General features: G+C 41.1%; 1 protein-coding gene across 6 annotated transcripts in view; it reads left to right on the plus strand.

Annotated features, from left to right (window-relative positions):
• Positions 1–8295, plus strand: part of LOC147349478 (neuronal acetylcholine receptor subunit alpha-7) — a 136737-nt gene extending 128442 nt beyond the window's left edge. For 4 of the 6 annotated variants that reach the window (XM_086364075.1, XM_086364077.1, XM_086364076.1 and 1 more), the window contains one exon: positions 4825–8295. In XM_086364075.1, coding sequence (XP_086220201.1) covers positions 4825–5343 — 519 coding nt within the window. In that variant the 3' untranslated portion in view covers positions 5344–8295. Of the gene's footprint in view, positions 1–133; positions 611–4824 lie in introns of those variants that run through there. The other 2 variants (XM_086364078.1, XM_086364080.1) reach the window with 1 other exon arrangement.
• The last annotated feature ends 13236 nt before the right edge of the window (positions 8296–21531 follow it).

Raw genomic sequence — 21531 nt, forward strand, 5'->3', positions numbered from 1 at the left:
CGGGGAGCAGGGTGAGTGCTGTCAGAATCCCACAGGGCTGTCCTTACAATCTGACATCCCAGAAATGGGCTTAGGCCACCACTCTGCATCTCTCACTGAACAGTGTTTCTAAACCTCCTTTCTGCACATACAGTGTTAGAAGCAACACAGAAGACGACAGCTGCTGGTTGGAGCTTCAAAACAGAATGAGGAGTGAAAAGAGTAAGAGACAGTGAGCAGTGTACACATATACATTCAGTTGTCGACAAAATAATCAATAAACAATAAGAATAGAAAGGAATTTTATCAAACTGAGGGCTAGCCTGGAAACCAACTTCCCAGATGACTCTGAGAAACTGCTCTGGAGAAGCAGGATTTTCAGCACAGTTTTATATCTTGTCAGAACAAAGAACATTGAACAAGTTGGGGTTACATTTCTTTAAGGTAAAAATAACAGATCAGCCTGTACACATTGATTCAGCATGGCCTTGGTTCCTGAGAAGGGAGTCCTGTCATCAGAGGGCTAGCACTGACATCCCAGGAAGAAAGGCATTTAATTTTTATCATGGACACACTTTACTTTGGGTCAGTGTGCCCTTTCCTTTAATAATTAAAGCAGATGTACAATGTATGTTTGTTTTTGAAAAGTGAAATCGCACAGCTGTGTCCAACTCTTTGCGACCCCATGGACTGTAGCCTATCAGGCTCCTCCGTCCATGGGATTTTCCAGGCAAGAATACTGGAGTGGGTTGCCATTTCCTTCTCCAGGAGATCTTCCCAACCCAGGGATTGAACCCGGGTGTCCTGCCTTGTAGGCAGACGCTTTACCATCTGAGCCACCAGGGAATTCAAGTTAACTCATGCATAAGCCAGAATGACTTCCCTCTATCTCAATATATGAAACTTTATTTTATCACAATACACATAGGAAAGTCGTTTAACCAAAAGTCTATAAAATAAAGGTAAGTGGTTAACAGTGGTGACGGGGGATGTGATAAAAGGAAATGGATGGAAAATAAACATTTGTCATCGTAGCCCAGGTCAGGCCCCATGGTCCCCACGTTTCCCAGCACTGATGGCCTGTGATGTGTGCTGATGCTTCTCAAGCCACGGCTGTGCTCCATGTAAGTCCAGCGTCCAAAACACTATACCCACTCTTGCTTCAGTTCAGTTCAGTTCAGTCGCTCAGTTGTGTCCGACTCTTGCGACCCCGTGAACTGCAGCACGCCAGGCCTCCCTGTCCATCACCAACTCCCGGAATTCACTCGGACTCACGTCCATCCAGTCAGTGATGCCATCCAGCCATCTCATCCTCTGTCGTCCCCTTCTCCTCCCGCCCCCAATCCCTCCCAGCATCAGAGTCTTTTCCAGTGAGTCAACTCTTTGCATGAGGTGGCCAAAGTACTGGAGTTTCAGCTTTAGCATCATTCCTTCCAAAGAAATCCCAGGGCTCATCTCCTTTAGAATGGACTGGTTGGATCTCCTTGCAGTCCAAGGGACTCTCAAGAGTCTTCTCCAACACCACAGTTCAAAAGCATCAATTCTTCGGTGCTCAGCTTTCTTCACAGTCCAACTCTCACATCCATACATGACCACAGGAAAAACCATAGCCTTGACTAGATGGACCTTTGTTGGCAAAGTAATGTCTCTGCTTTTGAATCTGCTATCTAGGTTGGTCATAACTTTGCTTCCAAGGAGTAAGCGTCTTTTAATTTCATGGCTGCAATCACCGTCTGCAGTGATTTTGAAGCCCCCCAAAATAAAGTCTGACACTGTTTCCACTGTTTCCCCATCTATTTGCCATGTTGGCAAACCTTGGTTGAGGGCTGAGCAGGGCCTGTACTTTTCCCACCTCATGTGATGATGTGACTAAACCCCCAGCCAGAGCAGAGCTGTACCCCAACCCCTCACCCCACTTGTTTCTGGGGCCCCACAAACCTTCCAGTCTTCCCGTCCAGAGAGCAAGGCTTAGGGACCACTGGGAGCTAAAGAAGCCTTCTCATGCCAAAACAACCCTGTCTTTGCTGACCCATAATCTTGAGTCCAAGTTCAGAGTCAGTTTAGGACTGAATGCAGCTGCAAGATGTAAAATGCATTTCCTTAATCTCCAGGAGCAGGGAGTTCCTGGGCCTTCTAAAAGTATCCATTGCACAATAATTTACAGTTACACAAAAGTTAACTTAAGAAAGACCTTTTTCTTCTTTTCTTTTCTTTTTTTTTTTTTAAAGAAATTGGCTTTACAGAGTGACTGCCCTTGAATTCTTTTCACAGCAAGTCCTTATACTTGATAACTCTCTCATGGCATCAGCAATGGGCTCCCCAAAATGGTACAACCTCTCACATTGGTCATATCACCACAGTCTGCGGGCTTGTTTTGAGAAGTTCCACTCCCTACCCCTCAAAAAAAAAAAAAGCTGAGACATATTTGTGTACATTCACTTACATTCTCTTCTGACTTAGAACCTTGAAAGACTTTCTTGTCTATCCACCCATCTGTTTGAAATTTAGATTTACAAGTATCAGAAGTCAAAATCAAAGACGAATTATACATAAGAAAATTCTGCTCCCATTCCTACTCCTACTTCCACCACCAATTAATAACCGTTTCAATTAATTTCTTTTTCCTTCCAGTATTTATGCAGATGCCAAAATATAAACACATATTCTTATTTTTTCTGTTTTGACCATTGTACAGAGAAGGAAATTAAGGCAGTAAGATACAAAACCATTTTTAATGACCTAGTAGCACTTTACTGTTCCAGAGAACTCTAAATTAGAGCTGCTGCTGCTAAGTCACTTCAGTCGTGTCCAACTCTGTGTGACCCCATAGACGGCAGCCCACCAGGCTCCCTTATCCCTGGGATTCTCCAGGCAAGAACACTGGAGTGGGTTGCCATTTCCTTCTCCAATGCATGAAAGTGAAAAGTGAAAGTGAAGTCACTCAGTCATGTCCGACCCTCTGCGACCCCATGGACTGCGGCCCACCAGGCTTCTCCATCCATGGGATCTTCCAGGCAGGAGTACTGGAGTGGGGTGCCATTGCCTTCTCCGTTGAATTAGAGCATATGCTGAGTATTCACCTCTCAGCACAAGAACATGTTAAAGCAATGGTGCAAAGCAAATACAAAATTTGTATTTCTCTTTCATTTTATATAACACACTGCATTTTTCTTTTCTTACTTTCTATGTGTTTTTGAAACATAAACAACCTCCAAGGAGCTTTCATTATAATCTGTTGCCATGAAGAAAACACTGCCAGTCCGGTGGCATTATGTGACATTTGCACAGCCAGAAACAAAACCATAACCTAACAGAAGAGGTCACAAGCAGACTGAGAAGTGCCAAGAGGATAATCTCATCTTCTGAGATGCTTTAGCCTTGAAAGCTAATGATTCAGGCCATAAAATTCAAAATAGATTTAGCTTGAGCTGTGCCCCAGGGGATGCGCAGACCCCCACGTGTGGGACAAAGCAAAGCCCTGAATCTGAGGCTCAGGTCCCCCTGCACCAATGTGTCTGGGTTTGGGCACATTCACAACCCATGTGCTTCCTTGAGTTCTGGCTCTGGCTTTCTGGTGCCTTCCCAGTGGGGGTTGGGCTAAAGTCACGGGTGCTTGCGGAGAACCTAACAGACAGACCTTTTTATGGATGGGTCTGTGGAAGTCAGACCACAATAGGTGACTCAGACTCACTGTATGACCTTGAGCCAGTTTATCTCTTTGAGCCTAAGACTCTTTTTTTTTTTTTAATGTATTTTATTCAAGTATAGTTGATTTACAGTGTTGTGTTAGTTTCTGATGTAAAGTGGTTTATATATTTACATATATGTATACACGCGCACACAGTGCATATATATGTGTGTATACATCAGCCATAAATGGAAAGGATTTGAGCTGATTTTGCACTCCATCAGCAGAGCTAAAATATTTACCATCTGGCCCTTTAAAGAAAGTCTGCCAACTCCAGCTTCAGACTTTCCACAGCACTTTGTCTTGTATCATCTCATTCAGTCTTCACTGCAGCCTAATGGATTAGGTTAGAGGTTCCTAAGCTGCCATGGTTCACAGCACCTTTCCTGAGTCAGGGTTTTGTGTTTTCCAGAGAGTACCTAGGACAGAAGGAATACCTAATGGTTCTATAAATAAAACAGGTCAAAACCACTTACTAAGTACTTATGCCCTGACAACTTAGCACCTGTGGGCACAGCAAACCTCACACCTTGGGAGCATGCTACCCTGCTTGTCTGTTCCACGATGACTTTTTTGGCACTTGGCTTTTATCAGGACAAGTTCCAAAATCTGCTTTGCGAGGGTAGGATATCATGCAAGGAATGCAGTGATCTAATGTAACAGTCTGGACTGCTTCAGGCTAGGGATGCACATGGTGTCTCAAGTCTCACAGGGTTGCCCCTTAAAACTTAACATCTCCAGGGGTGCCTTTATGAGTTTGCTGCTGCACACTGGGGTACCTCACACAGAGCTGAAGATGATGGTCCCTAGTTCCAGATGTAAAATGCTGTGTTCCCCGGCTCAGGGCTCCCTTGAGAAGACAACCCTCTTCACCCACACAGGCTGTCTTCCCTGAGATGGCACTGTGCCCATAGCTTCTTCCCAGGGTGATTTTCTGCATTGCTTTATCATCACCTGACAATTGATTGAACCATCATACCCCGTTGGCACTGCTTGCCTGTGTAAACTCGTCTGGGAAGGTGTGGCGACCTGTCATGCCCAGGGTCCACCCCGGTCCACCCCCACGAAGTCTAGCAGGTATTGCAGTTGTACCCCCTTGCTGTCAGGATCAGCTATGGGCCCTGCCCAGCTCCTCTAAGACTGTGCTGTCTCCGCAGACCAGAGTCATCCTCCTGAACTGGTGTGCCTGGTTCCTTCGCATGAAGAGGCCGGGGGAGGACAAGGTGCGGCCAGCCTGCCAGCACAAGCAGCGCCGCTGCAGCCTGGCCAGCGTGGAGATGAGCGCAGTGGCGGGGCCGCCGGCCACCAATGGCAACCTGCTGTACATCGGCTTTCGCGGCCTGGACGCTATGCACTGCGCACCCACCCCTGACTCAGGGGTCGTGTGCGGCCGCGTGGCCTGCTCCCCAACCCATGACGAGCACCTGCTGCACGGCGGCCAGCCCTCTGAGGGGGACCCGGACCTAGCCAAGATCCTGGAGGAGGTGCGCTACATCGCCCACCGCTTCCGCTGCCAGGACGAGAGTGAGGCCGTGTGCAGTGAGTGGAAGTTCGCGGCCTGTGTGGTGGACCGCCTGTGTCTCATGGCCTTCTCCGTCTTCACCATCCTCTGCACCATCGGCATCCTGATGTCGGCGCCCAACTTTGTTGAAGCTGTGTCCAAAGACTTCGCTTGACCCAGCCCTGGATCCCAACGTGTAGGACATACACAGATACGCCATGATGATGGCTTAAAGAGAACTTGGGATGGCTGATCCCACAGCAGCATTAAACCCTGAAAGATGCACATGTACCCCATCGCTGTCATGTCTGTTTCAGTTTCCTTGTTACTTTCAGTAATGGGAAGTCAGCACATTTCAGTTTAACCCTCTTTAGTGAGCCACTTGATATCCTTGGAGCCGTCCTTATGGTCAGCAGGACCCCTGAGAGGTAGTTTTGTCCATCCCACATTGCCTGGTGAGCCCTTCAGAGATTGGGGTAGCTCAGGACTGACTGCCAGGGGAGGCCTGGACAGCGGGTTTGCATGCCTGCATGTCACTTGCCATGAGGGCCTACGTGAAAATTCATACCTGCTTTTGCCTGTGTACAAACCTAGATTGAAGTTAATCACGATAATAAACCACACTCAGTAAACCCATCAGATGATTGGTGAAACAAAACTAAAAACCCAACTACTCGTTTTTTTTCAATTCAGACTTTAATTTTCTCTACCAAAGACAGTTGATAAACACTTCTATGCTATGTCTGCCCTTTTAAAAAGAGACAATAATAGTTATCTTGTAAATTATTGTTTTGCCAGCCTGATTTTTGCCAACTTACCCTCTTGGGAATCAGGATGGACACAGGTGTGTGTTGATTCTGAACCAGGACCAGATTCAGTCAAATCGGGGGAATTTCTGTAGATCCCAAATGCTCTAAAGCTTCCTTTGCTGCCCCTAGGCACCAGGCAGTTGAGTGAATCTGTTGTAGAGGACAAGTAGAATTCTATTAGAATTACCACCCGATATAATAATAGCTGAAGCTAAATTAAACCATCTGTTTTTTTAACAGTGTATTAAATGTTTCACATATATTGGAGTTGGTTAGCCTTATAAAATTTGTGGATCCATACAAATGCACAACAAAGTCACCAAAGTATTCCATGCATTTTCTCCTTGTGCCAGGGCTAAAAGGCTAAAAGACTCCCTGTGTTGCAGGAACTGGGGAGGGGGTGGTGTGGCTGATGGCTTTCCTGAATGGCAGGCCAGTGGTGGTTAGCAGGAGAGGCTGATAGACTAGCGGTGGCTGCATACCAGTAACTCCGGTTTCTGATTTGGCAAGGCTCAGTTTATGCACCCAGCTTCAGCCCAGAGAGCTGGCTGAATGAGTAGATTCACTGGAAGCTTGTGTTTTGAAAGCAAGGGGGACTTTCTTTTAAATCCAAGTGGTGATGTGGTTCTCCACTTAGATTTTCTACCTGACAATCGTCACTTTGCTTCTCCCATCTTTACTGTTGAATGTGATCAGAGGAAGACACAGGACAAGACAGTCTGTCCTGTTCTGTCATTTCATCTAGTAAACTCACAGAGCTCAAAACTGCCGAAAATGCCTGCGCTCCTGGGGATCTTTAATTTGCTTCTAACCCCTGAAATGGCTATGTTATGAGGGAAGATTTGATTTTTCAGAGCAAAAGAAATTGCATGCCCTTCTCCAGCCATTTAGTTCACTCATTTCTGGGTGGATTTGTGTGCACTGAGGAAGATGGAGGTGTGTGCCTGCTCTCTATGTCTATGTGTGTGTGAATGTGTATGTGAGAACCTTCAGAAAAGGTACCTGGTTTACAGTGAGAAAGTTGATAAATAAGGACAGTCCAGCATAATGCCGTTTGGAGCAGGGCTGTCCTCAGAGTACACTCATTCTATATGGAGTGGATAAAAATGCACATTTTTTTTTCTATTAAAGTGTCTTTAGAAACAACTAGAAGTGTTTTGATATATAAACAGAGTACTTCATTTCTTACTGCTATTCCAAGTTGAGCCCTACTACGTTTTGCTTTAATAACAAAACCTTTTTTGTTTTGTATTTTATACAGAAAACATGAAAAGGCAAACAGAAGGAGTTTGGATTTTGACCATGCAAATAACTACTCTGTGATTTAAAACGTAGTAATAAGGAAAAGATGCACATGTAGAAAGACAAGTATGAAGGGCTGAAAATAAGTGCCCCACCACCATCCCTGCCTTATCTCCTCATAGAGGACCACCAGTGAGCTTCTGGGGAGGGACGGGCATTTCCAGAAAGAAACAAAGGAAAGGAGACTGAGGAGGGAGAAAGGGGACGTGGAGAGAGAACCTCCTTTTCTGTCCATTTCTAGAACCTGTGCTGTGTGCAGTCCCCTGCACTTTACTTTTTTCATTGGATGTTAAGAGATCTTTCCATAACAACATATAAAGATCTACCTCATTCTTAATAGCTGCTTAGCCTTCCATTGTCCCTGTGCACTAATAATTTCTTTGTTTATTAGTGAACCTATAGAATATTTCCTGTCTTTATTTTTATACACAGATCTAGAATTAGCATCGTTGTACTTATATCATGACATACTTTTGTGACTGTATCTTGATATCGATTGGAACTTGAAAATGGAGTTGCTGAATTTAAGACTATGTCTATTTAACACTTTTGTCAATTATTGTCGGATGATTCTTCAAAAATTGATCTGTGGTTACACTTATCAAAAGTATAATGAAATGATCAATTTCTCAGTTTTCTCAAACAGCTTTTATTCCAGTCTAGTGAAGAAAAATATTACAATATTATTCTTAGTTCACTTTTTTAGGAGTGAAGTTGAACATCATTTCAAATGTTTTCTGGTCACTTTTTGGTAAATTTATGTCCTTACACAGTTTTGGCTCTTTCTTAATTAATTTGGATGTATATTTTGAAATTTTTCTGTCTTATGTCTTGAAAATATGTTTGTCTTTTGAGGTTCTCTATTGATTTTCTTATTGTCACATATATAAAATTTAAAGTTTTATGTTGTCAATTTATCCTTATTTTCCATTTTAGATCCCAGAATTTGTTTCCAGTTCTAAAAGACCTTTCCCATTCTAAGATTATAAATAAATTTACTCATATTTTCTTCTAAATCCTTATGGTTTCATCTGTTTATCTTTACCTACTCTTACCTCCCAGAAATTCATTTATTGCAGGAAATGAAGGTAAAGATGTGATTTTTTTTCCCTTCAAAAGTTTAGTAAGTTATTCTAGCAATATATATAAATTGCATTCTGGTATAAAATTATATAGTCTTTTCCCCCTTTGTTCAAATGCCACTTTATTTGTAACTAAATTCCTCAAAGTGTTTGAATCTACTTCTGTTTTATTGATTTATCTCCCTATGAATTCCTTTAATTTATGAGGCTTCATTCCTATTAATATAAAATATTCATATTAATATAAATATTTTCAGGTCAAGGCTCCTTGGAACACTTGCCTCTCTCTTTCTTTTAACTCTCTTTCTCATACACACACTTGCCTCTCTCACACATAACTTTTTTAAAAAATGGGGCCACAGTGAATTTGTAGATGAATTGTTTTCCTATCCAAGAATGCTGCCATCCAACTTATATTCAAATCTCATGTCACTCATAGAGTTGTACGGTTTTGTTCAGATAGAGCCTATGAATTTGTTATTGTCTATTTGTAGATATTTTATCATTTGGCTACCATTTTCAATGGAATAATTTTTTACATTTTGTATTCTCACCAGATATATAGGATAGTAGTTGATTTTGTGTATCAGTGTTATAATCAAACACCCTAATTGTAATTTCTGACTGTTTCTAAGATTTTCTTTTGCCTCCCCCTTTACACTAATTCCCGTATTTCTTTCTCTTAGCCAACTGCATTTGAGAACAGTATTAAAGAATAGTGATTCAGGCTGCATACCTGTTCCTGACATCAATAGGATGATTTAATGGCTCACCATTTAACTTGAATGAAAGCATGTGTTTTGCTTATAATAAACACTATCTGTGTGTTCTCAAAGTGTTAAGGCTTTCTGGGGGAAATATATGCTGGGTTTTTGGGGGTTTTTTTTGTCACAACCTTCTCAGTATCCATGGAGATGATTAGAAGGGTTTCCTTTTGCTCTTATAGGACATGGTATATTAATAGATTGCTTCAAACCAATCTGTTACTATGTTCCTGAGACGATCTGTACTTATGGTTTTTGCTATCCATTTCACATAGGAGATGAATCATTCTGCAGCTTGCTCTTGTGTGCAAAACAGAAAGAAACCAAAGAATACTGTATATTCTGCAATCATTTACTGGGTTTTAGAATCATCTTCTACTTAAGTGTCAAATGTCTCACCAGGGTGGGGAGCTGTCTGGGCATACACTGGGCTGCTTTTGGATTTCTCCCACTGGGCATGTTAGGTCCTGGGGCATTTCTGAGTCAATTTTGGAACATATTTTTTTTTAGAAAATTAATTTTACTCCATTTTCAGTATATCTACATAGTTTTGCAATATGGGAACTTAGGATTTTAAATTTTATGTTCATGATAATGTCTCCATTTTTCATTTCTAAGTATGTACAATTCTCCTTTTGTTTTCACTGATTTGGCTCACTGAGGGTTTTATTTTTCTATATTTTCAGACACTGAAACCTTAGACTTATTCATTAGTTTGGGTACCTGACCTGATTATATCCCCTATTGCCCCCTGGCTTACCTGACCATTCCTGGGACAACAGACAAGCAGTACAGCTGGGCGTCACATCAGAGCTCTGGGGCCAGGACTGAAGCTTCATTTGACAGCAAGAGCCAGAGGGTCAAACCAGGCCAGGCAGTGGGGATGTGTCCGATGCAACAGGTCATGTCACCACTGTGACCACAGTTAGTTGGAGAACAGACCCACCAAAGCTTTGACCACAAGCTTTCTTGAGGCTCTGACTCCTGGAAGTAATCTTTTCTTACATAATAAATTCTGTTCCCTCATTGCTTCATTCTTTCTGGCCCAGTCCTTCCTAGACCTGACTTCACTGCTCCTGGCTCCTTTTTAAATTATCACTTCTTTTGAGTGTGGGTTTGACTTTTTAATATTGAAGCATATTGTGTGATAGGGAGAGGACTGTCTGCAGTTTCAGACTTTATGAACTCTTGTGGTATGTCTGTAGTGCACCCCACTTTGGGAATCACAGGAATGCAAAACATTCTCTCATTCTGCCCAGTTCTCCACCCCCTCTAGTCTGTTTCTCCAATGTCTCACTTACATTCTTTTCTATTTTTTTTTTTTTCCTGCTTAAACCTTATTGTGAACCTCTTCTTTGCTGTGTTAGACTTCTGTAAATCTCCCTTCTGATAAATACTACCCATCAACAAATTCTGCTGTTGTCTTTTGAAATCCTTAAACTTCTTCTTTGGTTTTTATTATTTCAGTTCTCCTCTACTCTTTATTTTTGTATTTTTATATTTAAGGCTTTATTTTTTAGAGCAGGTTATAGAGCCACAGCAAAATTGAGGGAGGTACAGAGATTTCCCATGTACTCCCTGCCCCCCAGATGCCTAACCTCCCTTATGATGAAGACTTGTTACAAGTGATGAACCTACACTGACACATGGTTAACACCCAAAGTCCATACTTTACAGGAGGGTTTGCTCTTGATGCTGTGCATTCTGTGAGTTTGGACAAATGTATAAAAACATGTACCCACTATTATAGTATCATACAGAGTAGTTTCACTGCCCTAAAAATCCTCTATGTTCCCATCTACTCATTCCCCACTCCCAGCCCCTGGCAATGGTTGATCTTGTCTGCATAGTGTTGCCTTTTCTAGAATGTCATATAGTTGAAATCACACAGTATGTAGCCTTTTCAGATTGGCTTCTTTCACTTAATATGTATTTAAGGTTCCCCCATGTCTTTTCATGGCTTGATAGCTCATTTTTTTAAGCACTGACAATCCATTGTCTGTATCATTTATTTCATGATACTGATCCTTGCTCCTTTTCTAATTATCATTTACTTCATTTGCATGTGGATTTGATTTTTTAATATCAGAGCTTATAATACCATAGTTTAGCCAACTGAAGGACTTGGTTGCTTCCAAGTTTTGGCAGTCATTAATAAAGATGCTATAAACAACCATATGCAGATTTTTGCCTGGAAATAACTTTTCATCTCCTTTTACATAACTACCAGTAAATATCAAGGGGTGTGATTACTAGATTGTATGGTAGGAGGATATTTAGTTTTGAAAGAAATCGTCTTCCAAAGTGGCCATACCATTTTGCATTCCCACTGGTAATGAAAGACAGTTCCTGTTTCTTCTATTCCTTGACAGTATTTGGTGGGTCCATCTTCCACATTTTGGCCATCTAATAGATATATATGGTATTGATACTGAACAGGGTTCTTGGTGTTCCCCCATCAATAGCAATTAACTAGAGGCCAGAAAAGAAATTCAGACAAGGCTCTGTTGGGGCTCCTGAAGCAGCAGCAGGGAACAAATGCAAACCAGTTCTTACTTGCTTGCTCCCTGAGGAGGGGGGTGAGTTTGTTCCTCATGCGGTGAGGGTAGGAGTGTGTCTGAGGACCTGGCTGGAGGGGTGGCTTAGGTGGTTTCTCAGCCCTTGGTGGTGTTGAGTGCTGGGGATATGCTTAGTACCCTGCTTTTGCTTCCAATACTGTTTTTTGCTCCTGGCTCTTCAGAAGTGGCAGTAGGGATTTTTTGGTCTTTTTGTATCTTTTTGTCCACAGTTTTCCCCCACTGCACATGTACGCAGTTATTTTTAGTTCCATATAGTTTCCTTGTATTTTATTACTGGAGGAGAGGTTTGTCCAGGGGCAAGCATTGCCACACTACAGCAAAGGGTCCCATGTCCCCCCCTGTCTCAGTATCTCATTGTGGTTTTAACTTTAATTTCCCTGATTGCATATGTTATTGAGCATCTTTTCATATGCTTATTTGCCATTTTCTTTGATGAGGTGTTTGATAAAGTCTTTGGCCCATTTTAAAATCAGGTTGTTTGCTTTCTTATGGTTGGGTTTTATAAGTTCTTTGTATTGAATATATATTGGATAGCAGTCCTTTATCAAATGTGTCTTTTTCAAATATTTTCTCCCCGTCTGTGACTTGTCTTTTCAGTCTCTTGATATTGTCTTTCAAAGAGCAGAAGTTTTGCATTTAAATGAAGTCTAGTCTATTATTTATTTATTTATTTTGTAGATCGTGCCTTTCCTGTTTTATCTAAAAAGTCATCTCCATACCCAAGGTCATCTAGATTTTCTCTTGTCATCTCCCAGGAGTTATATAATTTTATGTTTTAAAGCTAGGTCTGTGATCCATTTTGAGTTAATTTTTTGAATAGTGTATACGCTGTGTCTAGATTGATTTATTTATTTTCATGTGTGGATGTTCAGTTGCTCCAGCATTAGTTGTTGAAAAATAGGTGGAGGGGGGTTCAGGCTGGGGAACACATGTGCACCCGTGGCGGATTCGTGTCAATATATGGCAAAACCAACACAATATTGTAAAGTAATTAGCCTCCAGTTGAAATAAATACATTTATATTAAAATTATTCTTTCCTCATTTAATTGCTTTTGCTGTTTGTCAAGGGTCAGTTGACTATGTGAGTCTGTTTCTAGGCTCTTTATTCTCACATTGGCTTCCATCTGGGTTCTCTATCCTGATCTATTTGTCTATTCTTTTGTTAATACCATGCTGTCTTGATTACTACATATTTACAGTAAAGTCACTCCTCTATTAACTTGAAGTCAATCCTCTATTTTTTTTTAAAAGTTATATGTATTTTTAATTGTGAAATATAGCATATGACTTACCATCTTTAAATATATTGTTTGGTGGCAACTGACAAAGAACTAATCTTAAAAGCAACTCCTGCAGCTCAATTCCAGAAAAATAAACAACCCAATCAAAAAATGGGCCAAAGACCTAAACAGACATTTCTCCAAAGAAGACATACAGATGGCTAACAAACACATGAAAAGATGCTCAACATCACTCATTATCAGAGAAATGCAAATCAAAACCACAGTGAGGTGCCATTTCACGCCAGTCAGAATGGCTGTGATCCAAAAGTCTACAAGCAATAGATGCTGGAGAGGGTATGGAGAAAAGGGAACCCTCTTACACTGTTGGTGGGAATGCAAACTAGTACAGCCACTATGGAGAAGAGTGTGGAGATGCCTTAAAAAACTGGAAATAGAACTGCCTTATGATCCAGCAATCCCACTGCTGGGCATACACACCGAGGAAACCAGAATTGAAAGAGACACGTGTACCCCAATGTTCATCGCAGCACTGTTTATAATAGCCAGGACATGGAAGCAACCTAGATGTCCATCAGCAGATGAATGGATAGAAAGCTGTGGTACATATACACAATGGAGTATTACTCAGCCATTAAAAAGAATACATTTGAATCAGTTCTAATGAAGTGGATGAAACTGGAGCCTATTATACAGAGTGAAGTAAGCCAGAAAGAAAAACACCAATACAGTATACTAACACATATATATGGAATTTAGAAAGATGGTAACGATAACCCTGTATGCGAGACAGCAAAAGAGACACAGAACATAGAACAGTCTTTTGGACTCTGTGGGAGAGGGCAAGGGCAGGATGATTTGAGAGAATGGCATTGAAACATATATAATATCATATATGAAATGAATCACCAGTCCAGGTTCAATGCATGATACAGGATGCTTGGGGCTGGTGCACTGGGATGACCCAGAGGGATGGTATGGGGAGGGAGGTGGGAGGGGGTTTCAGGATGGGGAACATGTATACCCCTGGCAGATTCATGTTGATGTATGGCAAAACCAATACAATATTGTAAAGTAATTAGCCTCCAATTAAAATAAATAAATTTATACTAAAAAATAAAATAAAAAAATAAATGACATCATATATCAAGTAACTGGTACATAGTAGGTTGCAATCAATGGTATGTTCTTTTTATTTCTATTATTAATAAAAGCATTACAATTATAAAAAATATAAATAAATATATTTGGTGGCATTAATTCACATTTTTGTAAAACCATCACCACCATCCATCTCCAGAACTCTTTTCATTTTGCAAAACTGAACTCTATGCATTAAACACTAATTCCCCATTTCCCATCCCCCCGACCCTGGCAACCACAATTATACTCTTTGTTTCTATAAAGTTGATTATTCTTGGTACCTTACAGAAGTGGAATCATACAGGATTCGTCATTTTGTGATTGGCTAATTTCACTTTGCGTAATGCCCTCAAGCTTCATTCAAGTTGGAGCCCCTCTTCTACTTTTATTGTTTATATTATTGTTGTGGTGGTTCTAACATATTTGGTCAATACCTAGTTTGTTTATCTCTATTTATTCTGATTTAATCATATAAGTACTTTTGGCTCTAAAGTTTCTTCTCATCAAAGCTTTAACACCAACCTATATGGTAAAGAATCTACCTGCAATGTGGGAGACCTGGGTTTGATCCCTCAGTCGGGAAGATGCCCTGGAGAAGGGCATGGCAACCCACTCCAGTATTCTTGCCTGGAGAATTCCATGGACAGAGAAGCCTAGTGGGCTACAGTCCATGGGGTTGCAAAGAGTTGGACATAACTGAGCAACTAACACACACACACATGTTTTGATATATAGCATTTTGGTATGTAACATTTTTATCTTTTGTGCTCATTTCATATGCTAGCAAGATAATGCTCAAAATCCTTCAATCTAGGCTTCAACAATACATGAACTAAGAACTTTCAGAGGTACAAGATGGATTTGGAAAAGGCAGGGGAACTAGAGATCAAATTACCAACATCCATTGGATCATAGAAAAAGGAAGAGAATTTCAGAAAAATATCTGCATCATCGACCACACTAAAGCCTTTGACTGTGTAGATCACAACAAACTGTGGAAAATTCTTAAAAAGATAGGAATTCCAGACCACCTTACCAGCCTCTTGAGAAACCTGTATGCAGGTCAGTCAAGAAACAACAATTAGAACCAGACACGGAACAACGGACTGGTTCAAACTTGGGAAAGGAGTACATCAAGGCTGTATACTGTCACACTGCTTATTTAACTTATATGCAGAGTACATCATGTGAAAGGCCAGGCTGGATGAAGCACAAGCTGGAATCAAGACTGCCTGGAGAAATATCAATAACTTCAGATATGCAGATGACACCACCCTAATGGCAGAAAGCAAAGAGGAACTAAAGAGCCTCTTGATGAAGGTGAAAGAGGAGTGTAAAAAAGCCAACTTAAAGCTCAACATTCAAAAAACTAAGATGGCATCTGGTCCCATCACTTCATGGCAAATAGATGGGGAAAAAAATGCAAACAGTGACAGATTGTATTTTAGGGGCTCCAAAAACACTGTGGATGGCAATTGCAGCCATGACATTAAAAGATGCTAACTCCTTGGAAGAAAAGCTATGACACACCTAGACAACATATTAAAAACCAGAGACATCACTTTACTGACAAAGGTTTGTCTAGTCAAAGCTATGGTTTTTCCATTAGTCTTGTACAGATGTGAGAGTTGGACCATAAAGGAGGCTGAGTGCCAAGGAACTGATGCTTTATAACTGTGGTGCTAGAGAAGATTTTGAGAGTCCCTTGGACAGCAAGGAGATCAAACCAGTCAATCCTAAAGGAAATCAACTGTTACTATTCATTGGAAGGATTGATACTGAAGCTGAAGCTCCAATACTTTGGCCACCTAATGTGAAGAGCTGACTCATTGGAAAAGACCCTGGTGCTGGAAAAGATTGAGGGCAGGAGGAGAAGGGGACTACAGAGGATGAGATGGTTACATGGAATCATTGACTCAATGGACATGAATTCGAGCAAACTCCAGGAGACAGTGAAGAACAGGGAAGCCTGGCATAGTGCAGTTCATTGGGTAGCAAAGAGTCAGACAGGACTGAATGGCTCATCAGATCAGATCAGATCAGTCGCTCAGTCATGTCTGACTCTTTGCGACCCCATGAATCGCAACACGCCAGGCCTCCCTGTCCATCACCAACTCCCGGAGTTCACTCAGACTCATGTCCATCGAGTCAGTGATGCCATCCAGCCATCTCATCCTCTGTCGTCCCCTTCTCCTCTTGCCCCAAATCCCTCCCAGCATCAGAGTCTTTTCCAATGAGTCAACTCTTTGTATGAGGTGGCCAAAGTACTGGAGTTTCAGCTTTAGCATCATTCCTTCCAAAGAACACCCAGGGCTGATCTCCTTCAGTATGGACTGGTTTGATCTCCTTGCAGTCCAAGGGACTCTCAAGAGTCTTCTCCAACACCACAGTTCAAAAGCATCAATTCTTGGGCGCTCAGCCTTCTTCACAGTCCAACTCTCATATCCATACATGACCACAGGAAAAACCATAGCCTTGACTAGACGAACCTTTGTTGGCAAAGTAATGTCTCTGCTTTTGAATCTGCTATCTAGGTTGGTCATAACTTTCCTTCCAAGGAGTAAGCGTCTTTTAATTTCATGGCTGCAGTCACCATCTGCAGTGATTTTGAAGCCCAGAAAAATAAAGTCTGACACTGTTTCCACTGTTTCCCCATCTATTTCCCATGAAGTGATGGGACCAGATGCCATGATCTTCGTTTTCTGAATGTTGAGCTTTAAGCCAACATTTTCACTCTCCTCTTTCACTTTCATCAAGAGGCTTTTGAGTTCCTCTTCACTTTCTGCCATAAGGGTGGTGTCATCTGCATATCTGAGGTTATTGATATTTCTCCTGGCAATCTTGATTCCAGCTTGTGTTTCTTCCAGTCCAGCATTTCTCATGATGTACTCTGCATATGAGTTAAATAAACAGGGTGACAATATACAGCCTTGACGTACTCCTTTTCCTATTTGGAACCAGTCTGTTGTTCCATGTCCAGTTCTAACTGTTGCTTCCTGACCTGCATACAGATTTCTCAAGAGGCAGGTCAGGTGGTCTGGTATTCCCAGCTGTCTCAGAATTTTCCACAGTTTATTGTGATCCACACAGTCAAAGGCTTTGGCATAGTCAATAAAGCAGAAATAGATGCTTTTCTGGAACTCTCTTGCTTTTTCGATGATCAGCAGATGTTGGCAATTTGATCTCTGGTTCCTCTGCCTTTTCTAAAACCAGCTTAAACATCAGGAAGTTCACAGTTCACATACTGCTGAAGCCTGGCTTGGAGAATTTTGAGCATTACTTTACTAGTGTGTGAGATGAGTGCAACTGTGCGGTAGTTTGAGCATTCTTTGGCATTGCCTTTCTTTGGGATTGGAATGAAAACTGACCTTTTCCAGTCCTGTGGCCACTGCTGAGTTTTCCAAATTTGCTGGCATATTGAGTGCAGCACTTTCATAGCATCATCTTTCAGGATTTGGAATAGCTCAACTGGAATTCTATCACCTCCACTAGCTTTGTTCATAGTGATGCTTTCAAAGGCCCACTTGACTTCACATTCCAGGATGTCTGGCTCTAGGTCAGTGATCACACCATCGTGATTACCTGGGTCGTGAAGATCTTTTTTGTGTAGTTCTTCTGTGTATTCTTGCCATCTCTTCTTAATAACTTCTGCTTCTGTTAGGTCCATACCATTTCTGTCCTTTATCAAGCCCATCTTTGCATGAAATGTTCCTTTGGTATCTCTGATTTTCTTGAAGAGATCTCTAGTCTTTCCCATTCTGTTGTTTTCCTCTATTTCTTTGCATTGATCGCTGAAGAAGGCTTTCTTATCTCTTCTTGCTATTCTTTGGAACTCTGCATTCAGATGTTTATATCTTTCCTTTTCTCCTTTGCTTTTTGCCTCTCTTCTTTTCACAGCTATTTGTAAGGCCTCCCCAGACAGCCATTTTGCTTTTTTGCATTTCTTTTCCATGGGGATGGTCTTGATTCCTGTCTCCTGTACAATGTCACGAACCTCATTCCATAGCTCATCAGGCACTCTATCTATCAGATCTAGGCCCTTAAATCTATTTCTCACTTCCACTATATAATCATAAGGGATTTGATTTAGGTCATACCTGAATGGTCTAGTGGTTTTCCCTTCTTCCTTCAATTTCAGTCTGAATTTGGCAATAAGGAGTTCATGGTCTGAGCCACAGTCAGCTCCCAGTCTTGTTTTTGCTGACTGTATAGAGCTTCTCCATCTTTGGCTGCAAAGAATATAATCAATCTGGTTTTGGTGTTGACCATCTAGTGATGTCCATGTATAGAGTCTTCTCTTGTGTTGTTGGAAGAGGGTGTTTGTTATGACCAGTGCATTTTCTTGGCAAAACCCTATTAGTCTTTGCCCTGCTTCATTCTGTACTCCGAGGCCAAATTTGCCTGTTACTTCAGGTGTTTCTTGACCTCCTACTTTTGCATTCCAGTCCCCTATAATGAAAAGGACATCTTTTTTGGGTGTTAGTTCTAAAAGGTGCGTGGCTGAACCACAGCAATTTTTATCATGACTTTGCAAATATTCTATAAAGTCAGCTTTGAAGTCTTCTTTGAATTGATATCTTTTGAATATTTTAAAATTTTCAAAAATTTTAAAATTTAAAAGTGAATTTCTCATTGTAATACATTATGCTTTGAGTATCATGTATTCTGTATTACTTCTAATATTTATAATTTTTTTGAGGTATAGTTTGAGTTTTTTATTATAATCATTTTGTGCAAATGAGCTCTTCCCAGAGTATGCCCTTGGAGTTTTGGCATTTGACACTGACCAGTGAGAGCCAGGCAGGAGGGACTACACTCTTTACTAGCAGTACTTCTTCTTTAGCTTTCCTGCCTTTTACTACATGACATTTAACAATTGATATCATTTGTTGATTCTATGTTTTCCTTTAATTCACACCTTAAAATCCGGACCCTGGATTTTTTTTTTTCTGAGCTTATGCCTAGTTTGTCCTTAACCATAATTTTAACTTTTTTGAGTCACTTTGTTTTATGTTTGTCTTGAATATGCATATGTATTTTAATATAATGGATATATTTGGTTCTAATATCTTTTTTTCTTTAAATAATTTCTGTATATGAAGCTTGTATTTCTTTTGCATCTTTTGTTTTAGGTTTTCTTTCTTTTTCCTCCTTTGGTGTATATATATTCCTTTGGTTAAAATGGAAGACATTATAAGTATGTGTTTCAAGTGGTCACCTATATACTTTTACATAATGTAATTAAACCTATATTTCATGATTTGTCAGTCTAAACATGTTCTCAGTGTTTTCACATGTTCTGAAATGGTGAGATTTTGGTCCTCAGCTTGTTTCCAAAGCTCTGCAACTTACCATTTATTTTATTTGTCCATCTAATCTTTTAACTCTTGTGTTATTGAAATACAGTTCTTATTCTCATACAACATTTTGGAGAACTTTCTTCTGTCTGTTTGATTCTTCCTTTGCAGAGTGGAAACTTCACATCTCTGCCACATACAGGGGTCCACTCTTTCTCATTTGTGTTCCCGTGGTGTGTTTGCATGAATGCCTTTCCATTTATTTTCATCTTACTTCTGCTTATTGGGCAGCTCTGTGTGGACCTTCTTTATCCTTCCTCTGAACCTTTTCCCAAACTCTCTATCCTCTCATTCAAGCTGGAGGTGAAGGCGCAGACCTCTCTCTTCTTTCTGCTCTTTTGTCCTGAGGTTCCAGAAGAAAAGTTGAAGGATTTGAGTTTTTTTGTTCTTACTCTTTTGCTATAGTTGTTGGTCTGTTAAATGTCCCTAACACTCAGGTAGAGGAGACCTGCCTTGGCATTTATTTCTCTAATTCAGCGAGAAACCCTAGGGCTTCCCATCAGCTGTTTCCCCAGCATCATTGCCAACCCCTATCCGTAACCTACCACCAGTCAGGACAGAAAGAAGATAACCAGAACATGCTGTCAGTTCATATGATGGGGGAGCTTTATCCTTTGCTCTGATTGTGCCTTGGTTAAAATCACACCCTTCTTTCTGTCTTCCCACCTGGGAAAGAAAAAGATGAACCCCAGCTGGGTTTCCTGCTTCTGCAGAGACACTCAAGGGCTTGGTAGGAAATTCTGCACTTGTGGGATTTCTATAAACATTCTCCTCCAGATGACAACTTTCCTTCCCATTCATCTCACTCCATGTTGGTGGGGGATGGGGTGTTCAGAGCACACTCAGGTCCCTCAGTAGGATGTAGATGTAAGGTGTCCCCCTGAGGCAGGGTTTTCCACACCACGACTGGCTTTTTTTCTTTTTTGGGGGGGTTACAATATTTTGAAGGGTGGCATATGGCAAGTCACTTGTTTTGCTGCTGCTGGTTAGTATTTTTGTTGTTTGCAGCAGGGGCAGCTCTGGTGTTTCTTTCCTCCACCCATGATTTTTAAGACCCTTGACTTATGTTAAAAAAAATGAGTATCAGTGGACAGTGATATACTCAAACACTAAGCCTAGTGGTAAATTGTACTATCAATAATTTGAGAGTATCGTGGCAGATGTTTTAACTTTATGTTGAAGGAGCCTTTTGTGAGTTGTGAGCTTAGAATTTCTCCACCTTTATTTGCCCATTTTTCTCTCTATGATAGATGAAAGTAGCCAAGCATCAGCCATTTCTTTGTAGTATGTCTTTTTATTAATACTAACTGCAGAGCTATTTCCTAAAGCATGTTGCTTTGAACTATTACTTAAGATAAATAAAGTCTGGCAGAAATAAATACTGTAGAGTTAAAATGAGTGTTATGTTTCTGCCTGTGCATTTTGGTAGTTACTATACTGTAGGCACTGCTATTATACTTTTCAAACATGATAAGGCTCAAAAAATCACCACCCACTTGAAAAGACATTCTGACCTTGTCCTGCCCACATTGGATTGTGCTCCCTATATATACACTGTCATCCTCAGCCTCTGGCTCCTATGTGACTTGTAGTTCAGTCGGTAAAGAATCTGCCTGCAATGCAGGAGACCCGGGTTCAATTCCTGGGTCGTGAAGATCCCCTGGAGAAGGAAATAGCAACCAACTCCAGTACTCTTGCCTGGAGAATCCCCAAGGACACAGGAACCTGGCAGGCTACAGTCCCTGGGGTTGCAAGAGTAGGACACAACTTAGCAACTAAACCACCACCAGCACCTTTTTTTACAGAGCCCAGCATACTGAGAAAGACTGGGATCTGGCACCTGGGATCCTTTGCTGCAGTGCTTGCACCTGGACAAAAATCTCCTTGAGCAACAAAATACAAAGGATCTATAAGGAACCCCAAAATTACTGTACACATGTACAGTTGGGGAAAATTATGAATAAGATACGAAAAGATCAATAAAACCCAACTGTCACTTCCAAAGAGCCAGGAACAAAAGCAGAGCATTTGTACTCTGCATGTAATACCACCAAGGGAGTATGCAGACCTCCTTAGCCACACCTT

This window comes from Bos grunniens, chromosome 21, assembly GCF_055505025.1.
Source record: "Bos grunniens cultivar Pamir isolate PY7600 chromosome 21, Bosgru_T2T1.0, whole genome shotgun sequence".
NCBI classification, from domain to species: Eukaryota; Metazoa; Chordata; class Mammalia; order Artiodactyla; family Bovidae; genus Bos; species Bos grunniens.